The sequence below is a fragment of the Mesoplodon densirostris genome, chromosome 18 (genome assembly GCF_025265405.1).
Source record: "Mesoplodon densirostris isolate mMesDen1 chromosome 18, mMesDen1 primary haplotype, whole genome shotgun sequence".
Classification (NCBI taxonomy): Eukaryota; Metazoa; Chordata; class Mammalia; order Artiodactyla; family Ziphiidae; genus Mesoplodon; species Mesoplodon densirostris.
Window position 1 is genome coordinate 48,816,493 of NC_082678.1, and position 25,707 is coordinate 48,842,199.

General features: G+C 46.9%; 2 protein-coding genes across 2 annotated transcripts; both read right to left on the bottom strand.

Annotated features, from left to right (window-relative positions):
- Positions 1-384: 384 nt before the first annotated feature.
- GEMIN4 (gem nuclear organelle associated protein 4) lies at positions 385-7,040 on the bottom strand. Its single transcript, XM_060082246.1, has 2 exons — positions 6,934-7,040; positions 385-3,742 (listed from the first exon to the last, which is right to left on the bottom strand). The coding sequence occupies exons 1-2, from the start codon at positions 6,941-6,943 to the stop codon at positions 573-575; spliced, it is 3,180 nt and encodes a 1,059-aa protein (XP_059938229.1). The 5' UTR covers positions 6,944-7,040; the 3' UTR covers positions 385-572.
- Positions 7,041-8,580: 1,540 nt separating this feature from the next.
- GLOD4 (glyoxalase domain containing 4) lies at positions 8,581-25,660 on the bottom strand. Its single transcript, XM_060081323.1, has 9 exons — positions 25,528-25,660; positions 24,991-25,040; positions 24,310-24,430; positions 20,382-20,526; positions 14,870-15,006; positions 14,021-14,107; positions 13,638-13,751; positions 13,461-13,547; positions 8,581-9,869 (listed from the first exon to the last, which is right to left on the bottom strand). The coding sequence occupies exons 1-9, from the start codon at positions 25,615-25,617 to the stop codon at positions 9,804-9,806; spliced, it is 897 nt and encodes a 298-aa protein (XP_059937306.1). The 5' UTR covers positions 25,618-25,660; the 3' UTR covers positions 8,581-9,803.
- Between the last annotated feature and the right edge of the window lie 47 nt (positions 25,661-25,707).

Genomic DNA, 25,707 nt, shown 5'->3' on the forward strand with positions numbered 1-25,707 from the left:
TGACCTCCCTCCCACCCACCCACCCAGCATTTAATGTTCTTGGTCCAACCCTCTCCTTTTACACTGGTTGCAGGCCTTGTGGGCACACAAATCACATGGCCAACTGGGAGCAGAAAAGAGTCCTTTTCCTAGTTCCAGCCCTTTCCAAGATACTGCGAAATGCCTCTTAAAGAGAGTTTCAGTGCAACAGAACACACGTACCTTGTAGTTTGTCCACCTGGGTGGTTTCACCTTTAGACTTATTTGCCAAATTCTAGGGTGGAGAAGCGCAGTGATGAACAGGTTCCTCCCAGCTTGGCTTGATCTTCACGACTGGCTGAGCCCAATTTCACAGTGTGCTGATGAGCCTGGACTATTGATAAGAAAGTCTCAAAAGAGGCAAGATAAAACTCAAAGGAGAATTTTATTACAATTTGTATGTTACAAATACCTAAGAAACTAGTTTCTTTACAATGTTGTCAGATTTTGGGGCTTGTGTACAATTTCACATAACCGAAAAACTTGTGTTTTTCAGCTGTAGCCCCCGTAGACCTGGCCAAGTTGAGGCCCAGCTGTTTTCTGACCCACGAAGGTCAGAAGTTGCTGATCTTCTGCAGGAGCGTCTGGCGCCGCTCCTCGGGGCTAATGTTCTCGGCGATGGACTTTAAGAAGTGCTGCTCGTTTACTTTCTGGAGCAAGGAGCTGACAGTAGGGTTGGTCTTGCTCAGGGTTTCGTAGCAGGTGAGGGTCTCCAAGGCCAAAACATACAGTGGTTCACACACCTCCTGGTGGAGCATGGCCATGATGTGCAGAACGTGACAGAACACCTGGGTGTAAAAAAACAGCGTTTCCTGGGTCAGGTCCTGCTCTTGTCCTTGGGCCCAAGGGCCAACTGACTGTATCAACCGAACAGAGTCCAGGAGGTTGGTCAGGCTGTTGCAGAGGAGCTTGACCACGTGGCTCCAGCCTTCCACAGGGAGCCAGTCATGGCAGCTCTGGCTGCAGAGAAGCTGGAAAGCTCTCAGCAAGAGCACGGAGCGTTGGAGCTCCTGGGCAAAGGGCTTCAGGTTGAGCAGAGGGACAAACTGAATATACTCCAGGCTGTAGGGGACATGCAGGAGCTGCTTCTCCAACAGTCTCCTGGTCAGCTGGTGAAGGCACTGCCACTCCTGGGGGCTGCACCACGGCATGACCTGCACCAGGGCCACCAGGAAGCCCTTGCTGAACAACCTGACCTCCTCAGGGTTGCCCACATCCACCACCAGCAGGGCGAGCATCTGCTCAGAGATGCTGCTGGAGATGCAGGAGCACTCCATCCAGGCCAGGAGGCCTGTGCCGGGCCCATACCTGGGGTGGGCCTGGCAGGTCCACTTGTCCTCAGAAAGCTTACAGATCTCAAAGAGCGTGGCTGGCACCTCACACTTGAAGTGGCCCTCAAAGAAGCTCTTCAGTCTCAGGCCCACAGTCCAGTCCAGCTGCTCCAGCTTCCGGTGGAGCCAGGACAGGGACTTGACCCAGGTGTCTGGGGAGAAGGTCTCGGCGTTAGCCAACACCACCTCACAGAGGAGCTCCAGGATGTGGATCACCAGGTCCTTCCCGTCCAGGGGGAGGCAGCGCTTCTCCTTGGGGAGCTGCCAGTATCTGCTGAAGCCATCCAGGAGCCGGCACAGGCTGAAGATGAGTGGGAACGGAGAGCAGGTCTGCAGCCAGTATTCCTCTAGACATGTGTTTGCTTCCAGAGTCTGGATGAAGATCCTTAGACTGAGGTCCACCTCTTTGACATCGAGCATCAGGAAAGGCAGGACGAATTCCTTTAGCACCTCATCTGGCTCGAGAAGAGCAGCAACTGGAATCCCTTGGGGCTTCACAGGATTCACCAGGCATCTCAGGAACTCCAGAAACTGCTTCTCTTCCCTGGGCGTAGAGAACTTCGTCCAGACTGTTTCTTTGAGGCAGGACACCACGAACGTGGGGGAGGGATTTGGACCCTGCTCTTCTGCGAACCTGAGGGCGGGGAAGGCGGTGAGAATCTGAGCCAGGAACCCGTGGGTGCTAAGGTTGACCACGGCCATGCTGCACACTTTCTTCACTGTGATCTCCGGGTGCAGAATGACGAGGCGGGCCACAGAAGCGATGGCGTTAGCCAAGCCCTGTTCAGAAGTGCTCTGCGTGAGCTGGTTAAAAGTCGTGTTGAGGTCTTCCTGAAACCCCTCCAAGTGACCCAACAACTTCTCAGAGAGGCCCTTGCGCCCCCAGGAGAGCAGGACGCCCGAGAGGACTTTATTTTTATCTGGCAGCGAGAGGTGTGCATGACAATCCAGGATCAAGTCGATGACCTGTTTGATCTGGGGTCTGGGGACAGCCCCATCTGCCATGCTGACGTCCACCACTGTTTCCAGCAGCTCTAACACCAGGCCGGGCTCCCGGAAGACAGCCCGGCTGCGGGCCAGGCAGGCCAGCCACTCATCCGAGAAGGCCCACTTCCTCTCAGAAGCGAAAATGTAGCACATTTCCCTGTGCCGGTCCATCTTCTGCTCGATGATGGCCATGGCGATGGAGGCAGTGATGTCCTTCTGGAAGCCCTTGTTCTTCAGCACCCTGTTCGTGTCCCTCAGGAAGTCCCCCACACACTCGGCCAGCTCAGAGGCCACCTGCCTCTCTTCCTTGGACAAGCTAGTGGTGTCCAGGTAGAGCTTCAGGTTCTGGCTGAAGGAGGTCAGGCTGTCGCACAGCCGGTAGCTGCTGTAGCTCGTCCCCTGGCTGCTGCCGAGCGTGGCCCGCAGCTCCTCCCGCCACTCCCGCAGCAGGCTGTGCAGGACCTCAAAGCCCACGAGGAGCGTCTCGCTCGGCAGCCTGGCCAGTGCGGTCGGGCCGATGTTCCGCTCCGCCTCCTTCACCTTCTCCGCCAGTGCCTGCTGGTGATGTGGGCTCTGGGTGTCCGAGTTCCACACAGAGATCACCGTGGCCAGTTTGTCTAGATACACAGTGGCGGACACTTCCTGGGGGTTGTCCTCCATCAGTGCAAACATGGTCAGCATGTCAGCCAAGTTGGCCAAGGCGCAGCACTTCATCCCGGGGCACAGGATCCTATCCTGGATTTGCTTCAGCCCAGTGAGCAGCATGGCCAGCAGGGGCATGGTAGGACACACATCCGGGTCGGACTTAAACCTCTTTGGAGGGCGGGAGAACTCATCTGAAGAGGACAGGTACTTATGGGCCATTGTCCGGAACTGGGAGAGCAGGGGGTCCTGCTGATCGCCCTTGTGCTTCATCATTTCCCACCAAACGTCGAGGAAGAAGGCCACATCCTTTGAAGAAGTGTCGACAGTCACGTGCTCCAAAAAGCGCTCTAGTTCTGCATGGCAGACAGTGGTGGGCAAGGCCATCAGGAGCTGGATAAAGAGTCCGGAAGCTTCCAGGGACTTGAGCAGCTCAAAGAGGACCGTGTGATTGATGGTGGGGATCATGTTGCCCACAGAGAAGAACACATCTTCCTGCCACAGGGTTTCAGTGTCAGAAGGCGTGACAGGGTAGGGCTGCAGAGCCTTGGCCCAGATGATAATCAGAGCTTTCTTCTTCCAGGCGAAGGGCTGGGAGCAGGCCGTGGCAGAGGAGATCTCCCTCAGAGACTCCACAATCGGCTGCCCGACATGCTCCCAGTCAGACTTGGTCAATTCTGCCAGTGTTTTGGGGCGGAACAGCTGCTCGGCCAGCAAGAAGCCCCCATGCAGAACAGTCATTTCTTCACAGATATTCAAAGGTCCTGCACAGACAGAAGTCCAATAGGATAGAATGTGGTGAAACATTTTCAGAACGGCAGGCAGAGGTTAGAGGGAGGGGCAGCAGTTGGTCGGCGGGCTGTCGTTTTTAGGGTTGGAGATGAGAAGGGTTCTGAATGAAATCAGTGCGAGAGCGGGGAGGAGGGATGGTTCTAGGACCCGCTGCAGAGCTGAAGTCAAAGGAGGAACCTGAGGAATAAAAGAAGACTCCCAAGCTCTCTAGCCTGGAACTGGGAAGACAACGGGCAATACTGTAAACAGGGAACACGAGAGATGTGCTTGGAAGGGACACTGATACGTTTTGGTCATTTGGAGTTTGAGATAGAACATTAAGGTAGAAACGTCCTCCAGCAATGGAAACACGGGGCTGAAGCCCAGGAGGAAAGTCAACCCTGAAATGTGACTCAGGAAGGAGCCTGCCCAGAGGCAAGGCCCTCCAGCAAAGGATGGGCCAGCAGAAGATCTGGGGAAGAAGGGCTGGCTGAGAGAGAGAAAGAGAAAGAGCGCAAGGACAGTGCCAAACTACAGCGGCCACCAAGTACATACTGCAGGACTTGACAACTGAGCTTCTAAGTAACGATACAGACTAGGAAGGGCATGGAGCAGGACTGTCTGCACAGCAGCACTCAGACAAGCCCTGCTTCTCTTTTTTCTCTTAAAGCCTTGTCTTAGAAACAGATTTCAAACATTCTGCCTTTTGGGGAAACAGTTCAATTCCCACAGCTCTTTCCATCAAAGAGAATAAGCTACTAATGGTCCTGGTTCTCTGGTAGAAGCCAAGAAGTAGACAGAAAAAAATACTGTACTAGATTCAGCAAAGTCCTTCTTCAGTGAGCCCTGAGTTGACACAGACTTAGCAAGGAAGGCATCTTGGGGTGTTTAATTAGACATGGGTTTAACTCCTAGCTCAGTCATTTAAAAGTGGTGTGGGCTCCCCTGGTGGCGCAGTGGTTGAGAGTCCGCCTGCCGATGCAGGGGACACAGGTTCGTGCCCCGGTCCGGGAAGATCCCACATGCCGAGGAGCAGCTGGGCCCGTGAGCCATGGCCGCTGAGCCTGCGCGTCCGGAGCCTGTGCTCCGCAACGGGAGAGGCCACAACAGTGAGAGGCCCGCGTACCGCAAAAAAAAAAAGTGGTGTGATCTTGGACAGATTACTTCTCTGAACTTCTGCATATGTGGGGATAATACAGACTTCACATTATGACCGTGAGGATCAACTAATACACACAGTCAAGCCCTTGGCACTGGGTCCACACTCACTGTTGGCTCCCAATCCCATCTTCCAGGGCTGTTGAGGGTTAAGTAAGATATAACAATTAAGAATCAGGCTACAGGGCTCCCCTGGTGGCGCAGTGGTTGAGAGTCCGCCTGCCGATGCAGGGGACACGGGACAGGGGACACGGGTTCGTGCCCCGGTCTGGTAAGATCCCACTTGCCGCGGAGTGGCTGAGCCTGTAAGCCATGGCCGCTGAGTCTTTGCTCTGCAACGGGAGTGGCCACAACAGTGAGAGGCCCGCGTACGGCAAAAAAAGAATCAGGCTACAAAGAGCCTAAGTGCTCGATAAACGCTGGTTCTCCCAAACCTTTCCACTGTTGCCAGGACCAGAATCTTGTCCCTGTTCTTTGCCTCCTCCAGCTCAGAAACAGGACATAAGTCTTTCTTAGGTATATTTCCTTTGGCCTAGAAACTAAATCATCGTACAAACATTGCTCACTCTTCAATGTTCCTGACTCCTCTCCCCTTTCCCAGGGCCCCTTCCTCAGGCCCTCAGGCCCCCAAGAACACAGCTTCCCCATTTTCACGGGCCAGGAGACTATCCTGCCCCTTCCATCTGGAACAGCACTCCTATGCAACCCAATGGTGAAGGCAATCCATCTTGGTGCCCAGTGGCTGAGGCAGACTCCCAGGAAGAGCCAGGTTGCTGAGAGGTCTCCCTGGGGGTTCTGGCCTTTCTTTCTGGTTCAGGCTGCTCTCCCAGGGCCCCCCAAAAGGCTCTCTTCTGACTCTGTAAATTTAATTTTATTGCTCTACCCGCTCAGCTGAGATGTTTGGCCCCCGAGACCCACCTTCCAGAGACAGTAATTATATACTCATGCCACTTGAAGGAGTAAGTCCCAGAAGCAGTTAATGGCTGGGCGAATCCCAAGTGTTTTATCACGAACGGTTAACTGGCGCTTGTGAGTGCCCGCTCCTTATGTTTAAGCGCTTACTCTGTACCAGGCACTGTGCTAGTTGGTATGCGTATCTTTTCATCGTCAGATCAACCTTTTGAGGACCATTCCTGTTTTAGACATGGAAACATTAAGACTCAAACAATTTGCTCAGGTTGTCGGAACTGCAAAGCGGTGGGCTGGGACAAAGATCACCACAGCTGCAGGGCTCCAAACTCTTCAACTCTACCCTTCCACCACGGAAGAGCTGGCTGGGGACAGGGACCAGAACATTTCTCAACAGCCTACTAATACTGGCACATCTTGGGGAGCCTCACCCCAGCTGTCCCAGAACAGCCTCTTGGTCTTATGCCCTTAAGAGCACATCCAGCAGCAGGGGAGGCTGGGCAAGGAGCCGCCGATTTATACCAGCTCTCCCCTCCCTTCTCCCAGACCTGGCATCTGGAGAATCAAGACGCACGTTGCCACCTCGGCTGCTGCAACCCGTGCCCACAACTGCTGGTCTGAAGAACGCTAGCCCTGCGCAAGGCACCGGACTCGACACTGTACACACGTGATCTCAGGGAAAACTCCCCCAAACTCTGTGAGGCTGATACGGTATCATCATCCCCGTTTATCCACGAGGACCTCAAGAGCGTCAGACGCTTGCTCAAGAACTTAGCAGACGTTCAATAAATGAGATGGTTGGGGATACGGGATTCCCCGGGGCGCCGCCGGAGCCCGCCCTTTTCTAAAGCACGTGCCCGAACCTGTCCGCTCTCGCGAACGCTAACTTCACATCCGCTGGCCCCTTCACGTGGAAAGGGGCCTGGAGCCGGCAAGAGGCGAGCGGAAGAGCGGCGGGCTAGAGCCCGGCCCCCCGACCCCCGGTCTCCAGGACACCCCCGCCCTCCTAACCCCCTCCCCGGCCCGGAGGTCTCCCTCAGCCCGGGCCCGCTCAGCACTGCCTGGTCGCCGGTTGCTGAACGCGGCCCACGCGGGCCCAGAGGAACCAAACACCCACCTAGATCCATGGCGGCGACGCTGGCTGCGGCGCGGGTCGCCCCTCCCCCGCCAGGCCGCGAGGGCGGTGCAAGCGTCACGGCACGATGGGCGGCCCCGGGGGGCGGGACAATGGGCGGCTCCTCGGCCCCCGCCCGCAGCCTCAGCTCGGGCTCTGCGCTGACCCCGGCATATGTCCGCCGCTCCGCGCGCACGCGCGGTCCCACCTAAGCGCCCGCGGCATCGGGACCGCCAGGCCCACAGCTCCCCCTATCGGCCCGGGGCCTCCAACTAGGCAACAGGCAGGTACCCGCGCCTCCATCCCACGGCGTGCCCCACCTCCCTCTACCCGGGGCCCGGCCCCCAAACGACCGCCCCTCCCAGCCCAGGCTCCGCTCGGCTGCGCGTCTCTGCACTTCCCTGCTTCCTGGGCCCCAGGCTGTCCTACCTATAGCTCCGTCCCTGGCCCCGCATTCTCCCGCACCCAGTAATCCCCGGATTCCTCACACCCCCGCCACAGTTCACCCTCACTGAATGCCCCTACCCAGGCTGCCCACTAACCCGCATGGACCTACCACTCCCTGAGAGGCTTCCTCCCCCGCAGCGGGTCTCTTCCCATCAACTCTTACCATAAATTTCAGTGGCCGACGGGGAGTCCTCCTGGAAACTCTCCGACTCACAAGGACTTTGTGGGACAGGTGAGATGGGCAGAAAGTCATATGAAGGAGCACTAAATGTCCCTGGCTTTGCTAATTCCACTCAGACGTCAGACAAACATGGATTTCATACTAACTTTACAGGCTAACCTAGGAGAACTCCACAACACAGCCATTCTAAATCTCTCTGGATTTAAACCCAAGAGATATTTGAACTTCAACTTAATATGCTAGGACCACATCCCCTCAAGTCGAAAAATAAAATGACTACTCTGAAAACACAACTCTGGAGAAACTGAGGAACTTCCCAACTTCATCTGTTTAAAAACACCAGCTTGGGCAAAACTATCTTTAAACCTTGTTTTGTAGCTGATTATACCATTCCCAGAGATGGGAAAGTAGTAACTAATGGTTTAAAATTACTAGCTGCCCTGTGCAGAGGTAAACTTTTGTATTGCTTGATAAAAGGCCAAAGTGGTACAGTAAATGGTTTTAGGATGAATAAAATATTAAAGACTGCAACAAAGGAAAAATGACAGGCAATGAGAGAAATAAAAGGAGGCTGATATCATGAAGCTAAAATGTCCCAGGTAGATCAACAGCACTCAGTTCTCTCATGCATAGCTGTACATTTAAGAGAAAAAATTGGGGGTATGTTACAACATAAGATAAACAAATAAAGAAGAATCTGGCATGTGTTTAGTACTTACATAAACCACTTATTTTACTATAACAAACTTAGAAGGCCACATCAGGGACTTCCCTGGCAGTCCAGTGGTTAAGACTCCACCTTGCAATGCAGGGGGTGCATTTCGATCCCCGGTCAGGGAACTAAGATCCCACATGCTGTGCAGCGCAGCCAAAAAAAAAGAAAGGCCACATCACAACAGCCTAATACACTGGGAGAAGTATAGTTTCTTTTCAGGAGAACAGTATTACCAGAGATAAACATCAAGAATTAATAATCTAATTATTAATTAATTAGAAAATCTGAGAATTAACAAATCATAGTCTAAAGAAGACAGAGGCATTTACTTGATTATTCAAAATTCATATAATAATTTCCCCATGCACAGAAAAAAATAGTGAACCAACTGTCGACAGGAGGAACATAGCTTGATTTGCTTTGAAACTCACAATCGCTTCCCTAAGATAGAGAATTTAAGTGGAATGAAAAGTGCTGTGGAGCTGGGAAATAATTTCTTCCTCTCAGTGAAGGTAAGATAGCCCTATCAGAAGGTGAGCTGAAACTCACTCTGAAATTTCCATACCCTACCCTGCCAGCAAGGGAGAACAGCAGTGGCTATGATTTACAAGTAATTTCATGTATATTGTACAGGAACTGGTATCTTCTGAGTCAATCCTTTCCAATCTCATCAGTTTCTTCCCTATAGTGTGAACCTGGCAACCACTTTAATGAGTCTTACAGGTTGGTTGTAACAGCTTGATTTCAGAAGCATAATTTCAAAAAACATTTCATAATAACTATGCCCAACTTAATTCTATTTCCAGTGATTAAAATTGATTTGTTCTGCAGAGTCAGATAGAAGACAAGAAAATATTTTTTAAAAAGTTTTTCATGCTGAGGAAATCATCGAATCCATCACTAAGAAATCTAACGTGGTCTCTTCTTACGAGGATTAAAAGGAAAAAATATATAGAGAGAGAGAGAGGGAGAGAGAGAAACTAGTACAAAGCCAGGCGTGTAGCAACATAACACATAGATCCTTTTGTCTGTTTTCTCTGGCTACTCAAAAATTTAAAGCAAAGAATGTGGGAACGTTAACCAAGGCTTTTGGTTCAAGGCACAAAATTTCTTTAAAAGTTTTTATCGGTCAAGGCCTGCCAGAGTAAGATATTAGAACAGCATACTGTCACCAGGTACTGGAAGTACTCCTGCTGTAAGCAATTGATTTGGGTTTATTTGTTCTCATTAAATCTACATACTTATCAAAATTCCCTCCATTCCCAACCAAAGGTCCTGTTCAATACAGCTGTCCCAGGCTGCAGAAGAATTTATTACTAATCTAATACACTTACACCAAAAATGTACCCTTCCAGGGATGGCATAGATGACAGCAAGCGTTCTCCCCTAAATGGACGGATGATAGGATTTTCTCTCTAAACTATATCAGAGGAAACCAAGTTGTGAGAACACCTGTCACACAATGCACACATCAGACCTCACAGGTGTTCGACAGGAATCACTAATGCTTGTTCCACGTGATGTCTTCGGTTAACCTGAAGCCTTTGGTTTATTTTGTGCAGCAAACCATTCATCACTTTTATCTTTTGCCATTGCCTATGAAAACAGAATTGGAATATTTATTTATTCTCAGTCCATAAAATAAAACACAGTCTACTTCATACCTCACTGCACTGCCCACAATCAAGAAATTAACAATTAAAAGATGTTCAGGGACTTCTATGGTGGCACAGTGGTTAAGAATCTGCCTGCTAACACAGGGAACATGGGTTCGAGCCCTGGCCCGGGAAGATCCCACATGCCGTGCAGCAAATAAGCCCATGCACTACAACTACTGAGCCTGCCCTCTAGAGCCTACGTGCCACAACTACTGAAGCCTGCGTGCCTAGAGTCTGTGCTCTGCAACAAGAGAAGCCACGGCAATGAGAAGCCTAAGCAGAGCCCACGAGCCACAACTACTGAGCCCGCGCGCCTAGAGCCCATGCTCCGCAATAAGAGAAGCCACTGTGATGAGAAGCCCACGCACCACAATAAAGACCCAACGCAGATAGATAGATAGATAGATAGATAAATAAATAAATAAATAAGAGGTTGATATAAGGAGGCAATATAACATTGTGTTAGCTGTAAAAAAAAAAAAAGGAGGGCCTCCCTGGTGGCGCAGTGGTTAAGAGTCCGCCTGCCGATGCAGGGGATACGGGTTCGTGCCCCGGTCTGGGAGGATCCCATATGCCGCAGAGCGGCTGGGCCCGTGGGCCATGGCCGCTGGGCCTGCGCATCCGGAGCCTGTGCTCCGCAACGGGAGAGGCCACAACAGTGAGAGGCCCGCATACCGCAAAAAGAAAAAAAAAAAAAAAAAAAAAAAGGATACATTGTTGATTTTTAAGTGTGATTATGTCAATATTGTATATATGAAAATTCCTTAATTTTTGCTTTCTAAAAAAATTTATTTTTATTGCAGTATAGTTCCTTTACAATGTTGTAATTTTTACTTTTTTTTTGTTTTTTTTTGCTGTACGCGGGCCTCTCACTGCCGCAGCCCCTCCCATCGCGGAGCACAGGCTCCGGACGCGCAGGCCCAGCGGCCATGGCTCACGGGCCCAGCCGCTCCGCATGTGGGATCCTCCCAGACCGGGGCACGAACCCACGTCCCCTGCATCGGCAGGCGGACTCCCAACCACTGCGCCATCAGGGAAGCCCTAATTTTTACTTTTTAAATCATCTTAAAATGTGTAAAATACTTAAGTATTTAGGGTTGAAATGACATGGTGTCTGAAATTTGCCTTAAAATTCTCCAACAAATATCCCCACTGCCAAAAAAACAAGTGGGTTGGAAAGGAATGATGAAAAATTATGGCAGAGTTGACTGGTGATAGTCACATAGGGATTTTGTACCCTTTTGTGTATATATGGAATTTTTAATCATGAAATATTAAAAATAAAATCTGTTACAGAAAGAAATGGACAAAAGGCAACACACAAATGTTGGTGAGGACACAGAGCAGCCAGAACTCTTCTACACATACATGGCCAATAGTGTAAAGCAGTTCAATCACTTTGGACAACTGTTTGGCAGTTTCTTAGAAAGTAAAAGCAATTTCTCTCCCAAGTATTTACCCAAGAGAAATGAAACACACGTCCACAAGAAGAGTTACATGAGAATGTTCAGAGCAGTCTTCCTTATAATAGATAAAAATCTGGAAAAAACTCCAATGTCCACCATCGGAAGAATGGATAAGCAAATTGTTATAGTCATAAAATTGAATACCACTCAGCAAAGAAAAAAGAATTCTGACATGTACAATTACATTGAGGAATCTCAAAAATGTTACGTCGACTGAAAGAAGTCATAGCATTTATATGAAGTCCAAGGACAGACAAAATTCATGTGTCAGAATTCAGAACAGTAGTTGCTGCTGGGAGGAGGGGTTGGGGACTAGAAATGGGCACAACAGAACTTTCTATAACAATGAAAATACTCTGTATTTTGAGTAATGGTTATACGAGTATATGTAACTGTCAAAACTCATCAAAGTGGATACTAAAATTTCTGTACACTTAAATTCTATGTATATTTTACCTCAGTAACAACAATGAAAAATGCTCATTTAGAGCTTAGTGGGGAGTGGGAACTAGAAGTTAGGAAGTTGAGAATGGATGATGGCTGAAGCTCTGCGCAGAGATGACCAGAGTAACAGGTAACTTCTACTCAGAGAAGAGAAAGAATGTATAATGAGAGAGTAAAAGACAGCCAAAGTGGGACCGTGGGCAAAATCATTTCAGGATCAGTCACAGAAAAAGATGTCTGTGGCTGAGGGGAAGCTGTCAGAGAGATAGGAAGATGGCAGGATCCCCAACATCAAGGGAGAAGAGATCTCAAAAGAGGAGGAAGTTGGGGACTTCCCTGGTGACACAGTGGATAAGACTCCGCGCTCCCAATGCAGGGGGCCCAGGTTCGATTCCTGGTCAGGGAACTAGATCCCACACGCGTGCCACAACTAAGGAGCCCGCGTACTGCAACTAAGTAGCCCACAGGCCACAACGCAACTAAAGAGCCTGCGAGCCACAACTAAGGATACCGCCTGCTGCAACTAAGACCTGCACAACCAAATAAATAAGTAAGTAAGTAAATAAATAAATATTAAAAAAAAAAGAGGAGGAAGTTGGTCAGTGATATGAAAGAGCAAGAAGAACAATCTAGCCAATTTGTCAACTAAGAGGTTGCCTGAGATTCTATTTTCCTTTATAGTAAAATTTGTAAACGCTATATTTTTTGTACATTTCCAGCTTTAATGAACAACAATTGAGTGTCCGTTATTATGTCAGCAGTTTGCCAAGCTCTATAAACAACACAACAATCCTATGAGGTGGATAATCTTATTTCCTCAAATTTTTGGATGAAAAACTGCAGTTTAGAGACTTGAAGTAAATTTCTTAAGGTCAGTCACAGAGATCCTAAGCGACAGAACCAGGACAGATTGATTCATTCCTTTCAGCAGCAGCAGCAGCAGCAGAGTATTCACTGAGTTCCAGCTACATATGAGGTATGTGCTAGAAGCCAGGGTACAACACTGCACGCTGCTGAAAGATCGTGTTTGATGAGGACAGAAAAACAGTCACTGGACTTGGCAAGAGGAGGTCACCGATGACGTCAACGCGAGCGTCTCACTGCGTGACAGGAGCCAATGCGGAACAGAGTGAAGTGTGAATGGGAGGTAAGAAGTAGAAACGGTGTGTAGGGAGATCTTTAAAACAAATCTGGAGAAGGGATATGGGGTAAATAAAAGATTTTTAGAAGATACTAGAGTTAGTTCGTATGCTTATGAGAACAATTTGCTAGGAAGGAAGAGAACGATGCTGTAGAATGGATAAGAGATGACCAAGGGGCTAAGGCAGTGAGAGGGGGTGGCATCGGGGCACTTCCGATCACCGAGCAGAACAGTGATGTATTTAGCAGCAGTGGTTCTCCAAGGCAGCCCGAGGTGGAGGGAAGGCACACATACTGCACCCAGATAAGAGTCACATAGGTGGCAATGAAGTTGACACAAGCCTCTGGCTCAAAAGTCACCTCAAAAGGACACGGTTCTGGAAGTAAGAACTGGCCCCTGATGCTTGGGTCCTTCTTCATACACACTTAACAGCACCCCCTTGAGCTGAAGGTGAGATAGATTTAGAAATGAGACTCACGTCATCCAATAATTTGCTTCCCTCTGGATCCATCTTAGAGAGTTCTCGAAATGCTTCATCCCCCACAAAGCAAATTTCATGTCCATCCTACATCAAAAGAGAGAAAAGAAATTTGGCAAAAAGACACCTCAGAAGAAAGCCCTGGTGCAGCCTGTCCTGTTCCTGGGTAATACTTACAGGGTCGGCCAAAATGATAACTTGCACTGTTGCTTTCCCTGGAGTGTCCAGACTCACCAGGGGAGTCAGAATCTTCTGGTTCTCCCTTTTCATCAAATCTTCTAAGTCTGACAACTTAAGGAAAGCAAAAAAGCAAAGTGAGCAAGGGGTTCCACACCACTCTTGGGCTGTGGTCCTCGAAAGCCCCAGAGGCATCTCAGATCAACCAGAAAACTCTGGCGCCACTTGTTTGATTTTATATCTCAGCTGCTCTTGAGACAACTGTTGAACTTGATACCAAAGCCACAATCAACATGAACCTAGAGAAGGGAGGGTCAAGCTTCCTAGCTGTTTGAACTAGCTAGTCACAGAGTTTAAACAAAAGACCTGGTACCAAACTTTACCTCTTTCTGGGGGCAAGAAAAGGCAATTCGTCCAAAAGCTGTTGCATGATCAACTGCCCCTTGGATGCCCTGTAGCTCCAGCTTACACTGAAAAGACATGAGAAAGCGGGTTTATTTTTCGGAACAGGTTACGTGGTAAAAGAAAAAAATTCAAACAGGGCTAAAGAAATAAAGTAAATTCTAAGTCTCCCTCTTACTCTCACCCCAGAGCCAACCAGTCAGCAGGCATCCACAGGCATATATCCTTTTTTCTTTTTTACACAAATGGTAGCATAATTTATGCACTATTCTGTCCCTTGTTTTTCTCCAATTAATGTTACCATCTCAACACATAGAGACTCGCCTCGTTCTTTTTGATGGCTGCTTACTAATCCATTCTATGGATGAACCATAAATGGTTGAACTATTGCTTGAATCCACAGGGCATTTAGGCTATTTCTTACATTTTGCTATTACAAACAATGCCACAGCAGATAACCTTGTACATACTTCTTTGTGCATGTGTAGGATAAGTACGTTTGTAAAATAAATTCCTAGGAGTAGACCTTCTGGCTCAAAGTAAAAGGACTAAATCATGCTCAAATGCTAAGTTATTAAGAGAAAAAAAATTATCATTACAGCATTAAATCTTGCCTCTTCTGACTCAGCAAATCCACTCCTGAGAGGACACATTCCCCAAATATAAACAAAGGTAATATCTGGGTGGTGAGCTTACTGGCAATTTTAATTTTCTTCTTTCTGTTCTAAATATTGAATTACTATGAAGAAACTATGAGAATAACCTTCATGTTAACCTCATTTATAAGCCAAACTCATGGTAACAGATTATTTCTCTCCAAGATTGCTCACCTGGTTATCAGCATAGCCCAGCAAAGCCCTCTGCTTCTTTTCATCTTTTTCATAAATTTTCATTCCCAGTAGATTAGACCAGTAGTTCAAGGACTTCTGAAGATCAGACACTGCTAGAGTCACTTTTAATACAGGACCTGCAGGGTAACGAAACAGCAGGAATGAACAGGGCAGTGCAAAGGAATGGAACAGAAGGACCCAAACAGGCTCAAGTATATATAAGAATTTAGTTTATAAGAAAGGGATTTTAAGTCAGTGTGAAAGGGCAGATTATTCAATAAAGATAAATGGCATTAAGATAACTGGCTTCCACGGAGCAACTAAGCCCGTGCACCACAACTACTGAGCCTACGTGCCACAACTACTGAAGCCTGCATGCCTAAAGCCCGTGCTCCGCAACAAGAGAAGCCACCGCAATGAGAAGCCCGCGCACCGCAATGAAGAGTAGCCCCCGCTCGCCGCAACTAGAGAGAGCCCGCGCACAGCAACAAAGACCCAACGCAGACAAAAATAATAAAAAAAAAAGATAACTGGCTTCTTATTTGGTGGGAAGAAGCTACACCTTTAAACTAAATGGCAAAATATATTCCTGATGAGTTAAAGGATTAAGTTTAAAGACTGAAACCATGAAAATACTAGAAATGGGTGATTATTTATTTAAACAATTTTGGGGTGGAGAAAGACTTTTTTTTAATAAATAAGATTTTTTAAATATTTATTTTATTTATCATTAATTTATTTTGGCTGCGTTGGGTGTTCGTTGCTGCGCGCAGGCTTTCTCTAGCTGTGGTGAGCGGGGGCTACTCTTTGTTGTGGTGCACGGGCTTCTCACTGTGGTGGTTTCTCCTGTTGTGGAGCACGGGCCCCAAGTGTGAGGGCTTCAGTAGTTGTGGCGCACAGGCTCAGTAGCTGTGGCTCGCGGGCTCTAGAGTGCAGGCTCAGTAGTTGTGGCGCACGGGCTTAGTTGCTCTGCGGCATGTGGGATCTTCCCGGACCAGGACTCGAACCTGTGTCCCCTGCATTGGCAGGTGGATTCTTAACCACTGTGCCACCAGGGAAGCCCAGAAAGATCGTTTTTAATCTGACACTAAAGATAGAAAAACCATGAAGAAAAAAATGTGCTAGGTTAATTACACGAAATGGAAAACCCCTAGAAAACAATCAAAAAAAGAATTACCATCAAAATTAAAGAATAAACTACAAAGTAGGAAACATTTTTTTAACAACAGATATGACAAAAAGTCCTTAATATTTAAATCACCTTTAAACATCATAGGAAAAAGATGCATGTCCTAGAAAAATAAGCAAAAGGAACGAAGCGGTAATCCACAAAAGGAGGAACTGGAACAGTCAATGAACAAATGAAAGCATGTTTGACCTCACAAAGAAATTAGAATTCAAATAAGGGGCTTCCCTGGTGGCGCAGTGGTTGAGAATCTGCCTGCCAATGCAGGGAACACGGGTTTGAGCTCTGGTCTGGGAAGACCCCACATGCTGCGGAGCAACTAGGCCCGTGAGCCACAACTACTGAGCCTGAGCGTCTGGGGCCTGTGCTCTGCAATAAGAGAGGCCAAGACAGTAAGAGGCCCGTGCACCGCGATGAAGAGTGGCCCCCACTCGCCGCAACTAGAGAAAGCCCTCGCACAAAAACAAAGACCCAACACAGCCAAAAATAAATAAATAAATAAATAGAATTCAAATAAAACATTTTGTTATCTAATTAGCAAATAATTTTAAAAGTTCACAGTGTTAACTGTTATAGTACAGGGGGAAAAACCCACAATCATGTAATAATGGCAGAGTGTAAATTAGTACGTTTCTGAGCAACAATTTGACAAAATGTATCTAAAAACCGTCCACTGCTTTTGAAAGAGGAATCCCATTTTCAGCAATTAAAGAAGTGACTGTGGATGTATGAAGGCCTTTCGTCACAAAGACATTCATCACAGTGTTGCTCCTAACAATGAAACACCAGAGACAACATGAATATCTAACAACAGACAACTGTTTCTCTTCCTACAATGTCATACAATGGAATCCCACATATATTTAACTATATATTTATTTCTTTTGATAAAAGATTGGAAAGATATACTCTAAAATGTTAACAGGGACTACCCTGATGGTGCAGTGGATAAGACTCCATGCTCCCAATGCAGGGGGCCCGGGTTCGATCCCTGGTCAGGGAACTAGATCCCACATGCATGCTGCAACTAAGACCCAGTGTAACCAAATAAATAAAATAAGTAAAATGTTAACAGTGGTTATCTGTTTTCTTTTTCCTTATTTTTGCATATCTGTGTGCCTAGGAGAAAAAATCTATTTTTTGTAAAAAGAATAAGTTATATTAAAACACTTATCATTATTGGAAACTTTTATATTGTAAAGTGACTTTTTTAAAATTTACATATTAATTCATTTAAAAATAATAAGATTACAACATTTTTTTGTGAAAAATAACTGTGTTTTCCAAAACAAGCAATGACAAGAACAGCATCGTTTTACATTTTTGTGAATCTCTTTTAAGGTCTGGATTAGTGGAAGATAGCTGGATTCTTACATCTGCTTCTGTATCCAGTCTGTTGCAAATATTGTTTAGTTGAAGCATATGAAGAAACTCCAGCTTCGGAGACATAAGTTGTTTGAAGAGTATCTTAAAAGTCTTTTTGGATAGTCTTTTTAGACATTATACTAAAATTTTTCTTTAAGGAGTTTGTAAAGTGACTTTTTGAAGAGCTGTTCCAAGTCTGTATCTGACTAGGATAAATTCAATGCATTTTTCTTCAGTTTTCACTGCCTTAGTCCCGTTTGCTAGACAAGCAATATCATGGCTAAAGCAAGGTGTTTCTCACAGGTGCCTCTACCTGGCAGACTGTTTTAGTTTTCCCTATTCACTGAGAAATCAACAAATTCCAGCTGATTCAGACCCTGAAGGGAGGTAGGGGCAGGAACAGTCATAGTGGGTGAAACTACACAGGAGTGATTCATTCAAAGAAGTATGGACACCAGCTAGACTGACAGATTTGACTATATCACCAACCAGAAATTAATGCCCCAAAGGTATTATCATTCCAAAGAACAAAAACATCTTATGATGAATCTAGAGACTGTCATACAGAGTGAAGTAAGTCAGAAAGAGAAAAACAAATATCATTTATTAACGCATATATGTGGAACCTAGAAAAATGGTACCGGTTTGCAGGGCAGAAATTGAGACACAGACGTAGAGAACAAACGTATGGACTCCAAGGGGGTAAAGTGGCGGGAGGTGGTGGTGGTGTCATGAATTGGGAGATTGGGATTGACATATATACACTAATATGTATAAAATGGATAACTAAAAAGAACCTGCTGTATAAAAAATAAAATAAAATTCAAAAAAAAGAATAGTGACCAGGGCTTCCCTGGTGGTGCAGTGGTTGACAGTCCGCCTGCCGATGCAGGGGACGTGGGTTCGTGCCCCGGTCCGGGAAGATCCCAGATGCTGCGGAGCAGCTGGGCCCGTGAGCCATGGCCGCTGAGCCTGCGCGTCCGGAGCCTGTGCTCCGCAGCGGGAGAGGCCACAACAGTGAGAGGCCCGCGTACAACCAAAAAAAAAAAAAAAAAAAAGATTCTGTGGAAAACTTTTCAAGTTACTTGGAGGTAATCAAGATGATGTCATTAGAAAATATTTGAATTTTAATGTCAATACCCTAAATTGATATCTTTGGAATATAAAAACCAAATCTAGAAAGCAAAGGAAAAAAATCTTATGATTGTGAGGCCCTCCATTATTGTATGTAATGAAATATCATTAAGACTAGGGAAAAAATATATAATGGAATGAGTGGCAGGAGTTAAGTTTCAAAGTTAGTATATAGGGCTTCCCTGGTGGCGCAGTGGTTGAGAGTCCGCCTGCCGATGCAGGGGACACGGGTTCGTGCCCCGATCCCGGAAGATCCCACATGCCGCGGAGCGGCTGGGCCCGCGAGCCATGGCCGCGGAGCCTGTGTGTCCGGAGCCTGTGCTCCACAACGGGAGAGGCCACAGCAGTGAGAGGCCCGCGTACAGCAAAAAAAAAAAAAAAAAAAAAAAAAAAAAAAAAAAAAGTTAGTATATAAAACACCTATCACCTATCAATAAAAATACTCGTAGAAATCCCTTACATTACCAGTGAAGTTCAGAAATACCATCTCTCAGTAAGTCCCACAGTACCAGCCTAACCTCCCACACTGGAACATCGGTCTTTCTTTTGCTGAGCTCCAGATGAAAAGCAAGTAGCAGTAGGGACTTCCCTACTGCCTTCCAATGCAGGGGATGAGTGTTCGACCCCTGGTCAAGGAACTAAGATCTCACTTGCTGCGGGGCAACTACAGAGCCCGCCGCGCCCTACAGCCCACGTGCCACAACTAGAGAGAAGCCTGCATGCCGCAACTAAGACCCAACGCAGCCAAATAAATAATAAATAAATAAACATTAAAAAAAAAGAAAGAAAAGCAAGTAGCAGTAAACACAACAGTCAGGCTCAGTATGAGGGGCCTTGGGGACTTGAGGCAGACCAGCAGGGAAAGAGAATGTCTTCACCTCAGGTCCACTTAGGGGCCTGTGTTCACTGACTGAATGGCAGGCAGAAGTGCCCTTGCTATTCACCAGTATTTTTTTTCCCCTTTTCTTGCTTTTGTTTTTCTCTTGGCAGAGCAGGTAGCAGAATTTGCAGGAATTAAATACATGTGTGACGAGGATGCCTCGTACGTGAAACGTCATGCAGTTTCTCTCCCACTCGCTGTGGCGGTCAGGGAAGTGGGCTCCTCACTTCATTCACCCACACTGACCAAGAGCCGGCACTGTAGTCTGGGAAACTGACCTTAGCTGGAGGATACGACTAACTGGTCTAAGGATAATCCTATTTCTCTTGCCTGACAGCGATTGGTTCAGGAGCAGGCATGGGAATCAATTCTGACCAGGAAGTTGCTGGAAGATTCTAGGAAAGTTTTGCTGTGCTCTTAAAAAAGAGACACAGGAAGTCAGTTTCTCTTCCTCCTACCAGATGAGAATGTGGAGGCAGGGAGCCCCAATGGCTACTGGCAGCCACATTACAACCCTGAGGGGGAGAAGCAGACCCTTGAGGACAAGAGGATGCAGAGAGATAAGATTTGGGTTCCTGATGTCATTGCTGAGCTGCTGAATCAACTAACCCTGAAGTCTTTCCTACCCAGAGAATGCCTGCTCTGTGAACTAAAACATTTTCTTACCGTTCAAGCTACAGTTGGGTACCTAATATCTGCAGCTGAAAGTATCCTAAACAGGTACATTACCAGTAGAATAGATAGAACCAGTCCAGAACCCCTACAGTGATGCACTCAAATTCTGATATGAGAATATAATTTCTTAGAGGACAAATAACAACACTGGCTTGGGAAAGATGTGTCGTGTCAATATAGAAAGACTCCACAGGAGACAGAAATCGAGCCACCTCTCTCCTTCCATCAGAAGCCTTTAGACAGAGGGCTTTTGTCAGTGTGGGGATAATTACCTGACTGAGGTGGACTGCGGTTCTGCAAATAGAACTTATATCCTCCTGGGGCTTTGGTTTCAAAAACACCTTCTGCCACTTCACTGAGTGGCCACTCCAGCTTCCTGGCATTGCTGACAGCCTGGCTAGAAGCGAGCGTGATACCCTATGGCAGACAACAGTATCACCCAAGTGCGTAATCACAACAGCTCTTTTATAGGAGATAATGAAGCAAAACCCCACTGCCTTTACGTCAAATCACCTAAGATTTAATTGGCACTCAACATTTTCTGCTAGTAATTTTGAAGTAGGTTTTGGAAATTTTTCTCCCACAAAGATTCCAAACTTTGTGAATTGTAGGACAGAAACACAAATGCCAGAGAAAGTTGATTCATTTAATACCAAAGATGATCTCTCCTCACTTTCGAGATCTGGTCAGAGAAATCTTGATCTTACCCTTGGCTCGCCAGCTACTTATTTAAAATGTTCTCTTTTTAATTTTGCTTTTTAAACCAAAAAACATAAACCAACTATCGAGGCATTCTTTTTTTTTTTTTTTTTTTCTTTTTGCGGTATGTGGGCCTCTCACTGTTGTGGCCTCTCCCGTTGCGGAGCACAGGCTCCGGATGCGCAGGCCCAGCGGCCATGGCTCACAGGCCCAGCCGCTCCGCGGCATATGGGATCCTCCCAGACCGGGGCACGAACCCGTATCCCCTGCATGGGCAGGCGGACTCTCAACCACTGCGCCACCAGGGAGGCCCTCGAGGCATTCTTTATTTAAATTAATCAAAATGCCTAAGAATGCGCACTATGCCTTCCGACGTGCCCGGCCTCGTCTCTAGCCTGGACTGCAGATCAGCCTCTCTCTGCCTCCAGTCTTGTCAATCCATCATCCACTCTGCAGCCGGAGTAAACTTTCTGAAACCCACCCTACAGCCTATTCTCAAGATGGCAACCCCATGCTGTTGTTCCTCTGCTTAAAACCCTTGATGGCTCTTCATTTCATTCAGGGATGGCTTACGATGGCCTGAAAGGGCCAAGACAATCTGACCCATGTCATTTCTGAGCCCCTCCCCTCCCCCTCTCCCATGGCTCTATTCCAGCCATGCTGGCCTCCTCACGTTTTCTAAAACGTGCCAGGCGCTGTCTGAGGGCTTTTGCACTGGCTGTTTCCTAGCTGAAATGCTCTTCCCCGAGATATCCACACGGCTAACTCCCTTATTTCCTTCGATACTTTGCTCAGATGTCACCTCCTCATGGAAACCTGCTCTCAACGCCTCACTTAAAATTAAAACTGGTCGGGCTTCCCTGGTGGCGCAAGTGGTTGAGAGTCCGCCTGCCAATGCAGGGGACACAGGTTCGTGCCCCGGTCTGGGAGGATCCCACATGCCGCGGAGCGGCTAGGCCTGTAAGCCATGGCCGCTGAGCCTATGCGTCCAGAGCCTGTGCTCCACAACGGGAGAGGCCACAACAGTGAGATGCCCGCGTACCGCAAAAAAAAAAAAAAAAAAAAAAAAAAAAAAAAAAATTAAAACTGGTCATTTGTCCCATACTCCCAACCCCCCTTACCCTGCTCTGTTCTTCCCCCATTACAATATCACCTTTAAAATATTCAATAACATATATTATATTATATTACATTACATTATATTATATTATTTATTCATTCATTCATTGAAATTTATTATTTGTTGTCTTTCAGGCCCTGGGCCCCCTCCCCTACCAGGCACAGATTTCTGTCTGTTTTGTTCACCGCTTATCCGAAGTTCGTGGAACAGTGCCTGGCACATAGCAGGTACTCAATAATAAATAATTTAATACATAGGTCATTTCGCATATTTGTTAACATATACGTAAACTAAACTCCTAGAAGTGAAACTGCAAGGTCAAAGGGTAAAGGCACTAATTATTTTGACACTGCCCAACTTGAGGCTGCACCACTTCACACTCTTATTAGTAATGCACGAGGGTGGCAGTTTTCCCACACCCTTCCTCACAGTGTGTTATCACACCTTTTGATTTTTGCCAGTCTGATAGGTGACGAATGGCAGCTCGGAAGTTGAACATCTTTTTCACTGTTTAAGAGACTTCCTCTTCTTTTCACTATACAGGGGTTCTTTATACATATGGGAGTTCTATTTAACCTGTTTTTCTTTGTGTCCCATGAACTGAGGAGCAGCACAGAAGGCACCTTTCATCAGGGCTCTCTTACTACCAAAGTCTCCTGGGAAGACCCACAGGGGAGCCACCAAGCTGTTCTCCACCTACATGGCTTCTAGTACCCGCAGGCCCACTGATCAACATTTGACCTCAGCCGATTAAATGTTTATGGCACCAAGATGGTTTTGCTGTTTTTTTTTTCTCCCTGATTTAAATTTGGAGAGTAAAGAAAAGAAAGATAAGGAGAAACACAGAGACCCTCATAGACACTCAATCACCAAATCCTATGAACTCTACCTCTGACATCTCTCAAGTCCATCCTCTCTCTCCCTCCCCCACTACTGCCGCGTTTGTTAGTTACGGAGCTGCAGGTCGCTGTGGATCCTCTGCGCTGGTGGCCTCACTTCCAGTCCTGCTCCCTGCCAACCCAACCTCCCTGCTCTAATCAGGGATTCTTGTACGTGGCAAATACTGTGTCATTCCCCTGCTTAAAAGCGGCTCCACTCTGCTTTCAGAATAAAGTCTGAATGTCCTGATACAATGTGGCCCCTGCTCACTCCTGCAGCCTCAACTCTACCCGCTCCCTTCTTCACACACTAAGCTCCAGCCAGAGTGAGTCACTCACAGTTCTCTGAGCGCCATGCTCCCTCTCACCTCCAGGCCTGTGCACATGCTGAGGACAGCCATCTCACCCTCCCACCCTGCCCCCTCACCTTGCTCAGACGTCACTTCTGGGAAGCCTCCCCTGAACTCTCATCTGTCTGAGCATAGGCTGGAAATTCCTCCTGTGTGTTCCCACATTCCCCTGTTCTTATCCCTATCTTAGCACTTATCACACGGTATTCTTGTTGTCTCTTTACCTGTTTCCCCCATCAGACAGGAAACTGCTTAGGCCAGGGAACATGCTCTAAATGGTATCCCCAGGACCTAACAAGGTACATGGCATAGAGCAAGTCACAATAAATATCTGTTAAATGAATAAATTAGTGAGAGGCATGAAGAGTGAGAAAGAGAAATTTCTTAATATGTTATATCTGAGCAGTCCTTTCCATTTACAAAACACTTTTATATATATCTGGTCCTACAAACTTCCATCTAGGTACCATTATTTTAACATGAGTTAACAGGAATAGCAAGATCAAATGAGCAAAATAACATCTAGCATGAGGTAGAGTTGCTCAGTAGATTCTGGGTGAGAATCAGTTACTCCTCTCTTGCTATGTATTTGGGCCCCGTGACATTCCCTCTCGCACACAGTAACCGCTCAGCAAATGACAGATACTATTACTATAACAGGTGCACAATAACTTGAATTCTTGAATGCATTAATGAATGCAGTGCATGCAATGACACCTTCTTTCTATCCTTAAAACCTTCTCAGATTTTTCTCTGACTAGGATTGACTGCAATCGCTCACCCCAATCACAACTGTCCACTAGAGAGAAAATATTTCTCTGGATGGTGATGAGGACCTGACGAACCACTGACTCTGGCCCTTCCACCTCCCGAGATTCAGTCATTCCCCCAGGGGGTCTCCTTCAAACCTGTCTCTAAGTCTTGAGCTTGATTCCTAAATGGTGGGAGAACACATTTCATCCTGAGCCAGCTTGGAGACAGGGGCCCAAGCAGGTTTCTTGGTTTTGTTCTTTCTTAAATAGAAAATATCAAAAAACTAATCACTAAACTGCACCCCAAAGCCATCAATCAGTAGTCATCGTTACCTACAGCCGTATCAGTGACCTCTCTAAAAGGTACAGCCAAAAATCTGCTAGAACAAAATGATATTTACCACGAAGTCATTGCCAAGCTTGTAGTTGCCAATGCCGTAATTGTAAGTCAGTTCTACAACAAAATGATCATCCTCAGGTCCAAATCCCACCATTGTTTTACTCCATTTTCCATCATAAGGCCTAGAAAAATGAAAAAAAAATGAACCCAGTGACCACAGACAAAATCTGCTTCAGGCTGCCCCCAAAGAGCTATTGGGACAAAGAGGTGGGCAGTCCCTTCTGGTCCTCCAAGTACCCATAAGGATGAGATGACCTCAGCCGGTGCTAAGAGCAGCTATGCACAGCGCTCATGGGCCCCATCACCAAAGGCTCAAAAGACCATTTGTTTGGCACTTACTTGAGGGAAAGATTCATTTACCTTTTCTTTAAAGTAGGGACCTGAATCCTATAGGGACAGTTGTCCCACCTGACCTTAACTCATTTTTTCCCTACTCGTCAAGCATGCAATTCCCCTCAGGCCTTGGAATTTCTCAGCTTGCCATGGTTACTAAGCTTAAGAGATATTCCATAAGCCATTGCTTCATCCACAGCATATACTTATTTGTGACCCTGAAGCTGCCTCCCTAATTTATTGCCTCCTTAATTTATTCTACTGCTTTCTACTCGCTTTGAGAAACTGCTTTCTGTTCTTCATGGGTATTCAGAGACTAAAGAAGATTTTAAGAAACAAGGGGTCATACCCATTACAGGCAGCTCTGCAGCCTTCCTCAAATTCCTCATGCCGAAGAATCTGGTAAGGGAATGAGAATAAATGCCAAAGTTGTCCTAGTAGTACACACAGCATATTTAGCACAAACTAAAATGTCAAAACACAGACATTATTATTTGTAAGCTTTCCGTGTAAAACAAACAAAAGATAACGAGCTGTATATCTTTCCCAGGCTGGAAGTAGTAGAGGTAAGAAAGATCGGCTTGATACCAAGGGTCAGGCAACCAACCAAAGTTGTAAAATCTATTATATTTAGATCTGGAAGCAGTACTGTGTAGTGAAAAAAGTGTGGCCTTCACTTAGTAGCTGTGTAACTCTGAGAACGACATATTAGGATCTGAGTCTCCTAATATGTTGTGAAAATAGATAATTTATTAAAGCATTTGACACAACCTACTACACAGTAGGCTCTCAATGTGTCACGCCCTTTTCTCCCCTCCCTCGGCCATGTGGGGCTCAGCCTCCCGCGACCCCCTCGCGCGCCAACCCCTCTCCGCCCCGTCTCCACCTTCATTCCCAGGACATCACGATAGAAACACGTCGTCTGGAAGCGGTTTCCCACTTTGAACACGAAGTGCAGAGCCCGACGAGACGCCATGACCAACCGTCACTCGTACAGCGCCGCACCGCCCACAGAGGACGCCGGCGCGGTAGTGACGTCACTGATCGCCGCCGGCGCGCCTTCGTG